The sequence below is a fragment of the Petaurus breviceps genome, unplaced genomic scaffold, assembly GCF_028583685.1.
Source record: "Petaurus breviceps papuanus isolate PSGF00001 unplaced genomic scaffold, PetGlider_PUasm1.0 76, whole genome shotgun sequence".
Lineage (NCBI taxonomy): Eukaryota > Metazoa > Chordata > Mammalia > Diprotodontia > Petauridae > Petaurus > Petaurus breviceps.
The window spans coordinates 19,219,484-19,235,222 of record NW_027186473.1 but is presented as its reverse complement, the minus strand read 5'-3'; the positions used below and the strand labels follow the sequence as shown (position 1 = coordinate 19,235,222).

Here is a 15,739-nt window from a genome sequence, read left to right as displayed (position 1 = left end):
GTAGGGCTAGTCGTCTAGATCTGTTGTGAGGGCAAACGCCCGCAACATACCAAATTATTTAAATAAAAAAAAAAATTAGATTGCTGTTGGCCCAGGAATTGCCATTAACCTACTTGCTTAACTTGAAGTTACTTAACTTGAAGAAAATCATTGACTTTTTAAATACAATAGGCCTAGAAGAGTAGAATCATAAATATGCAATAAACATGGGTAAAATGGAAGTACTGCTCTATTTCTCATGGATAATCAAGGACTTTCAGGAAAGTTGGGGACATTTATCCACTTCTACTTGAATAGCTTTGTCCACTTTTCATTGTAACCAATTGAACTAGAAATTAGGCATTTGTGAGGTATCCAGAAATACCCCCTTAGCAATCAACAAGATGGAAACTGCCTTTGTTGCTATTATATCCCTGGGTTACACTAGCCCCAGTGGCTAATTTGTTGGCATCATTGCCACTCTCATTTATATCTCCTCATCACTTGAATGCATCCTTTTAAAATGTTTGCAATGACTTCCCTGTTCTTCTACAATAAGCTTTGTAGATACCATTTTAAGTAAGAATAAACTGTCCATGAATAAGAAAGAGAATAAAAGAGGGAAACAATGAGAGAAATGTAAGTTGACAACTTAAGAAAAACTGAAAAGGAAAGAAGATATCATGCTATAGCCCAAAAAGCAAAGATAAAACAGTCATGAAGGCTTCAGAATAGCAGATAGAAATGTGTGGCCTGTCCCAGACTTGTTTGTGGGCTGATATTTATTTGCATCATCCTTTTTCAAAGAGAAGATCAAATTATAATCACCTATACTTGTGAGGTATATGAACTTGAGCATATGATAGTTTTCTTATTTTTTTTGCCTTTTTTGGAGGGCATTTGGGGTTAAGTAACTTGGATGGTTTTATTTTTAATCTGACAGAGATCCATAGTATGAATTCCTCAAAGAGATTAGGAAAAAACGAAGATTCTATTAAAATAATCATTTATTAAGCATCTACCATATGTAAGGGATTGCATTGAGTGCTTGGTCTAGCAACAAAACAATGAGAGTAATAGTGATAATTCATGTTTGTATGATATTTTATAGTTTCCAATGTTTTTTCTCAATTCTGTGAAACTGTTAGCATAAATTAATGTTCCATTGTATTGACGAAGAAAGTGAATTACAGAGACTTTTAATGACTGGACCATAGTTCCAAAGCAAACAACTAAAAACACTAAACCTTTCGGCAACATCTTCTTAATCTACGCCAGCATTCTTTTTTAGGAATACTGGACTAGAATACTTATTCTGAATTAAAGCAATTTTCATTTGCAAGGAACATGCAATATAATAGATATGGATTATTCACAAAGAAGGATCATTATATATCGTGGCACTATAACATGGGAGAAAATATAAGGCCACTAAAGCAGCATATCACATAAACTGGTCAATTATTCCAAAATAATAGCACAGAACACATCTTCTTGGTGCATAACAAAGGCTTTTATAAGTCATTCTTTGGTCTTCACAATGTACTTTTATACACTCAATGCAATCAACAGCAATATTTCCAAGTTGGAAGGGTAGTCTAATCCAAATCCTAAATGACTTATAAGTCTGTACCCCATATGCATCTTTGGAATAGAGAAAGTAATGCCCAAAGGCAGACTCACCTGATCTGCTGTCCAGAGGTCCAAAATCCAAAGAATACTTCACAACATGATAATTGTTCCACACATAAAGTAAGTTGTCCCGAGGGTTATAATCCACAGCGGCTATGTACTGGTATGAGTTTGGAAAGGGTACGTCCACCAAACTATCTTTACTTTGGTCAGTGTTGTAAATATAGTCTATCTTATTCCCTGTAGCTTCATTGTCATCATCTTCATATACAGATTTTACCACATACAAAATTCCACAAATCATAAATGCGTTGGAAGCTGACCTTTTATCATAGGCTGTATCCCATGTCCCTTCAATCCTTAAAGTATAAGGGTTCAATTGACTAATGACAATTTTACCATTGTTCTGTTCTGTTGCATAGATGACCCATAGCCCATTCTCATCTACTGCCAGGTCTATGTCAGATTTGCCTCCCCACCGGTAAGGGGATGTGTCATGATAATTGGCATTAGCTATAATGGCCTCCCCACTCTTTATCCTAGTCCGCAAGTCAAATTTAACTATATTTCTTGTGCGCTCCTTGTTGAAGAATAAAGCTCCATCATAGACTACAAATCCTGTGCCATCTACCCGGTGAGGGAGTTTATAAGTTGTTGTTGGCCTTCCAGCAATAAAATCATCCTTGGATGAGTACTCTGTGAGGGTGTCCGTTCTGTAAGGAGTCCAGGGCATGTAATAAATCTTGTCTGAAGCCTGAAGGGGGTCCTTGCACCATGCCCCCGATTGGTGGTCAGACTCAAACAAATGCTCACTCTGGTATACGCCTTTGAGCAGTCCAGGACAAAGAAAAACTGTCAGGAGGAAAAGTTAAAAAAGAAAACTATAATTAGTTTCAATATCTTGGCATATATTCTTATACCTCATCATTTTGGAATTCAATACTAGAGACACCTACCAAAAAGCTACTGGAGATAAAAAAGACTTGTATATCTGCTCCTCTTGAAGCAAGAAATATTTTTCCTCATTGATTTTGGCTTTTCAAATTAATTGTGTTTCTTTTTGTTCATCGCATTTACGTCTATACAGTAAATGTACTTACTTGCATCATTCTTCTTTGTCTACATATAATTCCAATGTTTTAATATGTGTACATACATCTAGAGTGTGTATATATGCATATGTACACACATGTTCTCTATAGTACATTAATTAGGTAAAAAGATTATTCCTCAGAAATGCAATTAAAAAACCAGTTCACTGAAGAATTTCCTGTAAAATTGCAATAAAAGACCCATCCTTATAACCCAAGTAATATTAACAATTTAATAAATATCACTAAGAAGCAAAAGGCAATCCCTTAGTCATTCACAAGAATGCTTAAAGCAAAAGTAGAGTCTGAGAACAGAGATCACCAATTCAGCTAGCAAAAAGGACACCCAAAGCTGCTAGAGTGCACACAGAGCATGCAATCCACACGATTAAATAATGGATGATGGATGGGTATTGAAAGGAGAAAGAGAAGGCGGGAAAGAAAAGAAGGAAGGAATAAGAAAAGAAGAAAAAGGTGGGAAGTTCATTGAGAGGAACCCAAGATCTAGATTTTAATCAGTTAAAAATGTCCTGTTAAATATAGTAGTATTTGAATTTAAAAGCATGTACCTTCTAATGTTACATGACAGGAGCGTAAAAGAATAGTACCATTTACTATGGTGTTTTGCTGCTCAAACTTCAGAATGAAAATGGCCAACAATTAATTCACACTCAGGTTTTAGTATGATTCAGTAGCATATGTTGCCCAAAAGGTGGGAGGAAGCATAAGACACTCTGGTTGGTTTACCTGTTACAAGGCTGCTTGAAAAGTGGTACAAAGAAAATGTATTGAAAAAAAAAAAAAACATGTGCTCTTATTATGATTGTGAAATACAGAATTGTACTATGTAGGCAAGTTAAGTTATCCCAACATATTTGAATGCTGAATCACAATTTATTATATCATGGGCTATATTTTCCCCTTGACCCAAATTTGACATAGGCATTAGTGATAAGCTCATTAGCAGAAATCACAAGCATACAAACAGGGCAAAACAAATGTAAGATAATAGGCAAAGAATGTTAGGTTTTGAAATGGAAAACAATTACTAGAAAACCAAAGCTTTTATTTTTCCAAAATAAAAAAAGGGGAGCCAGGAAGAGAAATTGGCCACTGAGTTCTTCTAAAGGTAGGGAAATCTAAAAACTGGCTATTTGTGTATGATTTAAAGCATTTCAGCATTGAAGTTAACCATTGAGTTATTTTTTATTTGATTCTATTAATGTGGCTTGTAATGATTTTCCAGTCTTACTGTTACAAATACGATGTCATAGAACATCATTTCCATTAAGGTTTCAAGCCCTTATTATATTCAAACCAATAAGCCTTGGTTATAGAATGGATTTATTTTAGTGTGTTTCAGAAGTGTCCTCCCTCCCCATCCCAGTAACAAATAAGCAAGGACAGGGCAAGGATATACAGTAAAACAAAGTTGGGGCAAATATTCTAGCATATATACAGGCATATAAATACCTATATATACCCATACTAATATAATCACTATCCATCAACTATAGAAAGAACGCAAAATACTTTTCTAATAAATAATGGGAATAAAACTTCTTAAAAATTAAGATATAGGGATTAAATTGTCACTAATTAATCTTAATGATCTATTTAGTGAAGTTGAGCAGCAGAGGGACTAAATAAGCTTTCATAAAAATAGGTAAAAATTAATGACAAAAATATTTAATCTATATGTTAAACTGTTAAATAACTTAGCCTAAAATAAGTAATATATATATAATTTATGAAAGGTATTTAATTACCTTTTTGTTCCACTTCTATTGGAGAGAGAGAAGTAAAGAGAGAAAGAAGAAAAGAGAATAGATTAATGGTACGGTATTGGCTAGTCACCTTTATCTTTACCTCTTTCAAATTAAAAGGAAATATTAATTTACTTCATTTATATGTAATTCATAGGACATTAATATGTTAAAAATTCAATGCTCTAATTCAAGCTAAATTTAAAATAAATACCTCACATATTCTTTGAATTAAAAAAATAAGGCAAAAATTAATCAAACTAAGAATGCAACAGTATACCAAACCATAGAAAAGAAATATGCAATATTCATAACAGGAATGTCAATATTTCCATTTGTAAGGGTTGTTTACGTACTGTAACAAAAATCTTTCCAATAATTTAGCTAGTCCCACTTATCACATACTATAGAACACAGAGTTGTTTAAAGGAACAGCCTTTCTTATATCTATCTCAGGAATTGATCTACTCAGCAGAACCTCTAATTTGAAATTAATTTGTCAGGGCCAAAGAATAGGTTTCTATGACCTAACAGACTTTTGAGATAGATATAAAGGAAGGCTATATTTAGGCATTAAATGAAAGGAACTGAAAACTCTATTGTAATTCCTTTTCTTCCCTGTCTACACTTAAATATCATGTCCTTTATGGAAAATAATTATTTTCTTTTATAGAAAAAAATTTGTAATCATTATATGGGCGTCAACATTGGTATACTCACATTGTTCTAATGCTATTTAACCTAGATATTATTATAACATGAAACATTGAACCAATTCTGATTATCTAGGCCTTATAGTTATATATCATTACTATTTAGATACTGTCAATCAACAACAATTTACTAAGCATTTACGGCATGCCAAGGACTGTGCTAAACTCCAGGGAAAAAAGGAAAGGCAAAATCAATATCTGACCTTAAGGTGTTCACAATTCTAATTGGACAACATGTAAATAGCTATGTATATACAATTATACAGAGAGTGTATGGAAGGTAACCTCAGGGGAGAAAGTACTAGTGGTTTGCTTGTTCATGGTAAAGGGCTGGAAAGCCCTATTTCAGAAAGTGGAATTTAAATATTGAAGGAAACTAACGATATTCTTATGGGAGAGCATTCTGGCTATGGGGCTAGCCCAAAGACAGGAAATGAATTATCACGTTCAAGGAATAGCAAGCATACCCATTGTAGATGGATCATGAATTGTAAAGGGGAAGAAAGTATAAGAAACATTCCTAATGGAGATGCTTGGACTCATGTATATTACAATTTTTAGCTGAGTGCAAAGGAAGTTAAGGCAAATTGTTGGGAAATAGTGATGACATTACTCCACCAACTTCATATATAAAGAACTTTCCTGTCTCATTAAACGAGGTCTTTGGCTCCATGAGAACAAAGCAGTTACAGTGATAAAAATGCAACAAGTGTAATGACTGGAGTGAAAAATTGAAATCAAAGCCCTAAGTCACTGAAGAAAAAAATGATTGTAATTCTCTAGGTAATTAAAAGATAATATGAAGCCCAAATGAGCATAGGGCAGAAAATGTTTTGGTTTTTTTTAACAACAATTCTTACACTGTGAGTCAACTACACGTAGGTGGGAAATGAAGGGAGAAAATCTTGCTTTAGAGGGACCTGAACCATAGGTAAGCAGTTCATTAAAATAATGTACAGTTATATTTGTATGAAATTTTGTGCTCTAATGTAATCTCTCTTTTCTTTCAGGAACTCTGAAGAGGTCTCTGATATTTCTGCATTATATATAAAAGAGACTCCCACCCACCACCAAATTGTGATACAAACTAGTACCTTGAAAAGATCTGTCCATAATGGCATAATAGTTATGATTCTTTAGACGCTTTCCAAGTAACTAATCACATAAATTTTGGTGTCATACTTAATGCTATTTCAAGAGCTCTTCCTGATAGCCTAGACTACCATAATTTATCACAGATGATAATCTTCATGGAGCACCCACAGTATGTATTGGATCGATTGTATATTTCCATATTTCTCAGTCAAAAGCTTAAATTAAACAGGTGCCCTCTTTATGTTCTCTTTACCACTGTTAGACTTGAGCTGATCCAAACTCTGCTATAGCTGAAAGAAATAGTAGAGCCATTAGTGCTTTCTTGACATCACCTTACAAAAAGCTCAATTTAGCTTAAACCTCACCAGTTATTCAAGGTGTCATTGAAGGGGTAAAAGCTAGGATGGCAGTTTCTCGGGTGTTAATTCACAGGGGAATGTACTGAGGCCAGTTAGTCCCTTGAATTAAATCTGGAAATGAAGAGTATCTTTGTAGCCTGCTAGGAATATAAGTGATAGTCAAATACAAGATAAAGCACTTGTGTGCTATATGCACATTTTTAAAGGTTTTGTTCTCTGAAGACTTGTATGAAATAAAGTATGCAGAACCAAGGGGAATAAGTCATACAAAGATTGCAATAATGTGAATGAAAACATACTTAAGGATATGAAAATTCTCATCTTTGCAGTAACGAGTGATAACTTTAGAACACTAATGGTGAAGCGTGCCTTGTATATTTTAGCAGAAAGATGTTGGACTACAGGTACAGAATAAGGCATTCACTGTCATAACTGGCATATGTGTATATACACATATATGAACACAAATGCACATACACATATGTGTGCACGTGTGTACCCATATTTGCTTAACTCTACTTGTTACAAAGGAACATTGCATTGGGGGCACAAGAGAATTATTTGGGAGTGGGGGCAACTTAAAAAGAGAATCAACAAAATCTTATTTAAAAAAAAAACTATATTCCCTTTTTTGTCCACCATAATCTTTAATCCTTTGTTATGATGGATGGAATTTATTCTCAAAATATATACCTACATGTCATCAAGAGTAAAAATTCTTGTCATATCTGTGCATTATTAAAACATTTCCCTCATTCCATACTCTTCTAGGGATGCTGCAGCCTACACAACTATTTTCCAGCTTTACCAGTTCTGGTGATAGTTATTGACTTTTTAAAAAAAGTTAACCTCCTGGACTATTGATCTTGAAATGAATCAATCAATCAACATGCATTTGTTAAGCACTTATCTATACCAGGCACTATGCTTGGTGCTAAGGCTACAAAGACAAAAATAAAACAGTTCCCACCCTCATGGAGCATACAATCTAAAGGAAGGAGACATATAGATTGGGATATGTTGAGAAATCTTTAACAAATGACTCCCTGAAAAATAAAGCATGACATTCTTTTAAGTTTAATGTCCATTGTTAACTTTTTTCATCACTTTCATATGTTTAGACCATGAACAAAACAATAAACCGCATTCTGATTTGCAGCATTTACTGATTTCTGAGATGGAAATGTTCACACTGTAATTTTAAAGTTGGTTATACTGAGCTAATATGAGCTGGCTCTAGCTCTTACATACTTCACTATGTAGGAATATACAAAATTGATATAAGATAATCCCGCATTTGCAGTGTGTGTGTGTGTGTGTGTGTGTGTGTGTGTGTGTGTGTGTGTGGGTGTGGGTGTCTGTGTGTGTGTATGTACTGATGTGATGGAGGATAGTCTTCCAGTTCTCAAGAAATATTAACTGAAAGAGTATTAGTAGGTGATATAAAGAAATGCCAATATTTTAGCTCTTCTCATTTTGAAAAAATCATCTTGAATTTTTAGGATATTTTTTACTTTTTCAAAATCTTTTCACTCACATATTATTTCATTTATGATTCTAATAAAAATTTACATTAATGTCATTGGTCTTGGTCTTAATTCATGGGGCATGGACAAATGCTGTATAATTCAAGAGAGGCTTGCCATTGCAATAGATCTTGGTTAATCAGGATTAAGATTTATTGGGCATCTCTGCTTTGGGGAAATTTGTACTGGTCTTGTCCATGTTATGAATAGCTAAAGCTCATTCATCACATTATTGGCTGTCTTCAAAACCAAAGTGAACTGATTCAATAAATTTAAACTAAAACTCCCATAAACAATAATCCTTGAGTGAGGGTAAATGGAGGGAGTGAGAAGGCAAAACATAGATATTGAATCTCTGACAAACCTGTGAATTTTAGAATTTGTCAATGGTTGTTGTCTATTACTTTGCTGGGATTACTGATAAATATTTCTGATTTTCTTAAGGTTTTAAACTGAGGTCTTAAAAATTAACTTGAATCTGTATAACTAGAATCACGTTGCACATATGTTTTACATTATCCACTAAGGTGATGTTAGTATTATTTATCTAATAAAGAGGTGGAGACAGTTTGGCATGGGACAGAGCCACAAGACCTAGATTAAAAATTCACCCAATGGGGCAGCTAGGTGGCGCAGTGAATAGAGCTCCAGCCCTAGAGTGAGGAGGACCTGAGTTCAAATCCAGCCTCAGACACTAAACGCACACACACACACACACACACACACAAACTAGCTGTGTGATTTTGGGCAAGTCACAACCCCAATTGCCCTCCAAAAACAAAACAAAACAAAAGAAGTGATCAGTTTCCTCAGACGTTTGACACACTAGCCGTGTGACTTTGGGGAAGTTACTTAACCACAATTGCCCTCCAAAAAGCAAAAAAAAAAAAAAAATCACCAGGGATGCCCATTCCCTGTGCAACCTTGAATAAATCACCTAATCTACCTGAATCTCAGTTTCCTCATCTATGAAATGAGGAACTAGTTGAACTAATTGACCTGGGATATCCCTTTCCACTTTGATTCTCATTCTCTGTAGCCAGAGCAGTACAATGTTTATGTTTCTCCAACCTTAATGACATATGCTAGCTACAGCATTAATAAGTATTGACTATTTAAATATGGGCCTTTTGTTCATACCCTTACTAGTTATGGGACCCTGGGTAAATCACTTAATCTATGTTTGCCTCACTTTCTTCAACTATTAACTAGGAAAATGCAGCACCTGCCTTAAATTGTTGTTAAGAGATCAAATGAGATAATATTTGTAAAGTATTTAACAAGGTGCCTGGCACAAATCAAGCTTTGCATAAATGTTTATTACTTTCTCTTACACTGACTTTTCCCTTCTTATATACACAATAAAGACATCAGAGCAAGGGGGAGTGAGAAGGTCCAGTTTCTCTCTAATCCTCAAATCTTCATAAAATGGATATTATCCATAGGACATGTTATTGTTTATAGAAATAAGATGTCATTAGTCCTACCCAAGTCCTCATCATATGCATTACTTTGAATTGCATTCTTTAATTATAAAATGCATGGTTCAGAGAACACATGCATGTATTGCCAAGGTTTTTCAAATTGCATTGCAAATTACAGAGGGTGTTAAGTGCCAAAAATACCTTTTTATTCATTAAATGAGGCTTGGGAAACTTTTGCTTTAATGATGCTAATATAGTTTTAGAAACTTCCTCATCAAAACTTCAAGAAATATAGCAAACTTCTATTCTGTCAACATAAAGGTTATCAAGCTTATTCCCCATAACTTAGCACAGTAGCAGGCACACACTTGGTACTTAATAAATGTTAACTGATTGATTTTGGCACATGAAAGACTATTCTTTAGATGAGTAAAATATCTCATAAAAATCAAGAATTTTTCACATAAATTCCTCAACTGGTTAATTACTCAAGGCTAAATTACTGTCCATTGTGAGTATCTTAATGTAATGCACATATGACATGTTTACAAGTCTAAAAAATCAGATTTTTTTTCTTTCTCTCTTTCTTTCTGGAGTAGGGAAGCAGGGCAATTGGGGTTAAGTGACTTGCCCAAGGTCACACGATCAGTAAGTGTTTAGTGTCTATGACTGGGTTTGAACTCAGGTCCTCCTGACTCCAGGGCCGATGCTCTCTTCACTGCACCACCTAGCCACCCCCCAAAATCAGATTTTCACATAATTAAACTATATAGACATTCTTGGTAATCTTTACTCAGTCTGGTTATTTTGAGATTATGCCAAGAATGAGAGGTCAATTTGCATTTTCTGTCTATTCTCATCCAAATATAATATTGATATTTACCTGGAAGAAAACTCAATATATGAAGGAGAAAAAATAAATTCTACCTTAGGAAAAAAATACCATCTTTAAGTAATCTAAATTAGATCAGAGTAGGAGCCAGTTGGGCAGAATTAAAAATAGCTCAACTAGATAAATGAAAAAAAGGAATAACATTAAATCAATTAATAGTATTTATTGAGTACTACTAAGGGTTGTGTATTATGGCTAGGTGCTATGGGTGATAAAAAAGAAGACATAGTCCCTGCTTTCAATATAGTTAGAGAGAGAAAATTTGCATATGTGAAATGAAAATGAACAAGATAATGCAACTAGTCTCCAATTTATTTGCTTTTTGTAAAACTCTATAGGTTATTTTACCATAGAGACATTGTAAATTGTCACTAGATTTCCAAGGTGATCTTTTATTAATTAAATAAAATTAAATGAAAATAATCATTCTGATGCAATTTTGGAACACATAAGTAGTGCTATATCTGGAATTCATTCATAGTAAATTGCAAATGGGATGGCAACTACACACATGAATGCATTAATATAGGGAGTTGTTGATGAAGAAACTCTCTACCAATGGTGATTAGCACCTTCTTTGAAACTTAATGTCATACAGAGTTGCTTGAGACACAGAGATAAAAAGTGACTTTCTAGGAAGTCATACCCTGAATGTATCAGAGGTACAGTGTATCAACAATTAATATTTTTAAAAGTAACTGATTGATATCAATAATTGAAAACTATTCTAGGGTTATATAACAACCTGTCTTTCCCTCCACCCAATGCCTTCTCTCATCCCTCTGTCCTAACTATTCTTTCATTTACATGTTATCCATTCTCTTTTTGAGAAGGTACCATCACTACTCTCATCTGAGCTTCTGCCTCCTCCTTAGTCCAAGTCCCTGCTCTTTTAAGGTTGAGGCCTCAGGGACTGTCAAAAGTGATTCAAAGAGTTTATAGAGGAAGGTCACTTTCAGGAGGTTACTTGGACTCGTCTACAAGGTCAAACTTGGTGGGGCTCCTAGGTAGTATTTTTGTCTTTCGGACTCATATGTTGCTCTGGTGAGGGTAGGAAATGCTACAAAAGTGATATACACAGCTTCTTTTCCCTACTGTTCCAGTTCATGTACTCCATTTCTCAGTCATTGTTTCCAAAAGCCCTGATTCTCCAAAGGTGGGTATTGATCATCCGTGATTCCCATTTCCTGGAGTTCCACTCCAGACATTTTAGAAGCAAAGCTGCCTGGACTCAGAGTACCTTCACTGATTTCCTCCATGTAGGTGGAGGAAGGGGAAGCACAGAAACAGGAAACTAGTTTGGAAAAAGTCTATTACATTACAAAATTGCCTGTGGTTCATTATACTTATTTTCAGTTTGGCATCACATACACAAACTGTTTATTAACTGAGTTCAATAGTCACAAGGTAGAAGAGGAAAAGAACTGTGGAATGTTAAAGGGGTCCCCTGAACTTTCTGAGTTGCTGTATTTTCCAGAAACACTGGACCTAGAGTATTCAAGAGGCTCTGACTGTTTCAAGGATGAAGCCCCTGACCCCCCATATGATGTAATTTGTTGTTTGTATTCCAGGTGGACTCCCTGTGTGGCCTTGAGAGTCAAGACAGGCACCAATTCGTCTGTACTAGGATTGGAAACTGCTTGTGCAGCTGGGACCCTTATGGGTAAGCAGATCATCTTATCTTCAGTCTAGCCGCTAGACTATGTGGAGACCCCTATGGGGTTGCAGCCTGCAGTGTAAGAAGTGCTAAAGGGGTCACAAGTGGAAAAAGTTGAAGCCCTGATAGTGCTACTTTTGCCAGTTTAATTATTCATTATTTCTCCTCCCCGCCACTCCCATTTGAACAGAGCTTTCTGTTTCCCCTCCTCCTGTTGTCAATTTCACAAATATGCAAGCTTCTGTTCAGATTGTGAACTCTTTGTCCTGGCCTAGGGTTCAACATGCATGTTCATTTCTCTTGTAATAAATCTAGTTGCAAAACAATGTCTCATGGATTGTGATAGTGTTTTTGGTTGACAGGTAATAATATTTTTTTCACTATTTGTTACACATTAACAAATATGTATTTTGGGAAAGTTGATCTTGTATTCAGTGAAGCACAAGTCACTGGAAGGCCATATGATGGCAACTACATTTTACTAGGTGACACATATAGTGTGTGCATTGTATTTATATATGTGTGTGTGACTATGTATAATGTAATATGTACATAACATATAAACATATTATATCTGTATATATCTGTATAATATGTTAAATTATATAACATACAAATTATATCACCTATCTGTGGGTATACATATGTATATATTAAACATAGTACATAATGTATTGTATTATATATCATATCACATAAATACCAGCAAAAATATCATTACCATATCAATACATATTAATATGAATGGTATTTAATAATATGTATTATATAATATACTATGTTGTATTTGAAAAACATATACCCACATACCACACACAGTTATACAGATATAGGATTGCTAGCTAGAAACTCAAAGTACTAGAGAAATTCAGTAGAATGGAAATGATCAGAAAGTTCATGGAGAAAGTAAACTTAATCTGAGTCTAAAGAATTGAGAGAATTTCAAGAAGGCAAGCATAGATGGGAGGGTATTATGTAGGACCAAATTGTCTTGTTATAGGTGTTTGGTCTTCCTAAAGTAGGAGATTGGGTTGAAATGATTAGCTTCAATCTCTTCCATTTGTAAAATTCCAAGAACAGATTACCAGTACAGATGTGAATCTTTATGGAGAAAAACACCCTCCTGCCCCCACACACACTCCATACCCCTTAATTGACAAATGTACATAAGATTTCACTAAACAGCAGAAAGAACATTCATGAAATTCTTTTTTTCATCCTGCTAATTCTTATTATTCTAAAATAAATCCTTTCCATTTCTTTCATTCTACATTTAACGAGACAATAGAAAAAAACACTTATGTGGAGAAAAGCTTCCTCTCCATGATGCTCATTAAGATTTTAATATATTGCATATAAAAAAACCTGACAGACATCTGTCTCTTTCAACAAATGAAGTGCTAATCCTTTATTTAATAAGAGACAAAAGTAATCTCTGAGGCTCAGTTTTTAAATTATGTTTTTCAAATAATACCCATGCATCAGTGAATAAAAGTGCTGCTCAAGCACCTTGTATTACAATGGCTTCATATGATGTGTTTCCAAAATTATCACCTCTTAATGAATTTCACATTGGAGTGTGTAGATTGAAAATGTCAATAATTCATAAATGCTTTCACCAACTACATTTTAATTTAAGCACTTACATTTAATATATACAGATATTGTTAAAAATAGGGCTAGCTTTTATGAGTTAATTTATAAGTTTTCCATTCATTTGATGGATTTGTAAAAACCTTCCAAACTGTTGATTTAGTTTTTCTTCAGGAAACTGTGCTATTTCTTGACTCTTGAGAATATCTATATGATATAGTGAAAAATATTAATTTTAAGTTATTACTAGTAACACTTAAAGTAAATATTATACTTTATCAAGGATATTCCTTTGTGCCCCCTACTCCCATTGGTCAGTCCTAACAAGATTGTGTTTAGTGCTGTGAAAGAAAATGGTAAAAGACAGTGGTATCTTTATATATATATTTGTAGTTAAATGTTGCAATCCACTTGGAAAATTTTGCTTTTTTAATTTCAAAGGAACCTGTAAGAAAGTCCTGAAGAATGGGAAAAATATTAATGATGAGAAAAACTGAGAAGGAAAATATATTTATCTAAAAAATATCATTTCCTCTGGGTGATATATTTACTAACACATAAGAAATAGCCTCCCCTGCCCCACAATTTTCCATTTCTAAAGTCTATGAATCCTTTCATACTGTATATGGAAGAAAACCATCAATACATATCAATTTTCATAAATTCAGCAAATACATTATACTCATGATTAATGCCAGGCTCGTAGCATTTTATAGTTGGGAGGGGAGTTAGAAAGCATCTAGTAGAGGGATTTATAATCTATGGTTCATGGGTAAGATTTCAAGGGGCCTGTGAACTTGGATGGAAAAAAATATACATCTTTATTTTCACTAGCCTCTAAGTGAAACTTAATTTTTGCCTTCAATTATGAATGTAGGCAACAAAACATTATTCTGAAAAGGGATTCATAAACTTCATTGAGCTGCCAAAGAAGTCCATGATACAAAGTTAAGAACCCTTGGTCCAGCACAACCTCTCATTTTATGGATTAAGAAAACGAGACCATAAGAGCTATATTATATTAGATTATATGGTAAAGATTATATATCATATATATATATCTTATATATATATCACTATTATATAGTGAAGATTATATATCCTCACTACACTACAAGCCTAGAAGAAAAAACACGAAGAGACCAAGTCTCTGAGTAACTATCTAAATTCTTTATAAAATCAATAATGATGATATCATACCTGCATATCATTTAATATATTTCAGCATACATTCACTATATTATCTCATAACTTCCAATGATGAACAAGGTAGTTATTATTATTATTTCAATTTTACAGATGATGAGGAAACTGAGGGTTGGTAAAATTAAATTAAGTGTACAAAATTAGAGAGTTATTTGATGGTGGAGTAGGGACTAGAAGGAAATCAGTCATCAAATTTTTATTCAAGCATACTTTACATTGAGTCATTTAACTAATATTCACTGGAACAGAAAGATTCAAATAGCAAATATCCCAGGGAAGGGGAGCATGCAAATTATAACAACAAATGACAGTGAAAATGAAAACTTTTTTTACTCCTGAGGATTCTCCTATAGCTGTTCTGATGCTATGATCAGGTTCATTCCAATGTCCTTATTATCTCAGATATAAGAAATGATTCAGAAAAAAATTTGTAAGTGTAAATTTTGAGTAAACAAAATAAATTTAAGTGGGGTAGGTGAGGTAAATAAAAATGCTGATTATTTTCATTAAGTGTGTGTGTGTGTGTGTGTGTGTGTGTGTGTCTCAGGGGGAAGGAGGAAGGGGACAGAGAGAGAAAAGGAAGGAGGGGGAGAGAGACAGGACAGAGACAGACAGTGAGAGAGAAAGACAGAGAGAGACAGAGAGAGACAGAGAGACAGAAAGAGAGACAGAGAGAGAGAGAGAGACAGAGAGAGACAGAGAGAGAGAGACAGAGAGACAGACAGAGAGAGAGACAGAGAGAGAGAGACAGAGAGAGACAGAGAGAGAGAGAGAGAGAGAGAGAGAGAGAGAGAGAGAGAGAGAGA

The 15,739-nt window shown here is 34.3% G+C and overlaps 1 protein-coding gene across 7 annotated transcripts in view; it reads right to left on the bottom strand.

Annotated features, from left to right (window-relative positions):
• Window positions 1-15,739, bottom strand: part of ADGRL3 (adhesion G protein-coupled receptor L3) — a 1,002,012-nt gene that overhangs the window by 361,148 nt on the left and 625,125 nt on the right. For 4 of the 7 annotated variants that reach the window (XM_069105304.1, XM_069105298.1, XM_069105300.1 and 1 more), the window contains exons 6-7: window positions 4,472-4,486; window positions 1,663-2,463 (exon numbers count right to left, since the gene is read on the bottom strand). In XM_069105304.1, the coding sequence (XP_068961405.1) occupies window positions 1,663-2,463; window positions 4,472-4,486 (816 nt within the window). The remainder of the gene's footprint in view (window positions 1-1,662; window positions 2,464-4,471; window positions 4,487-15,739) is intronic. The other 3 variants (XM_069105299.1, XM_069105301.1, XM_069105303.1) reach the window with 1 other exon arrangement.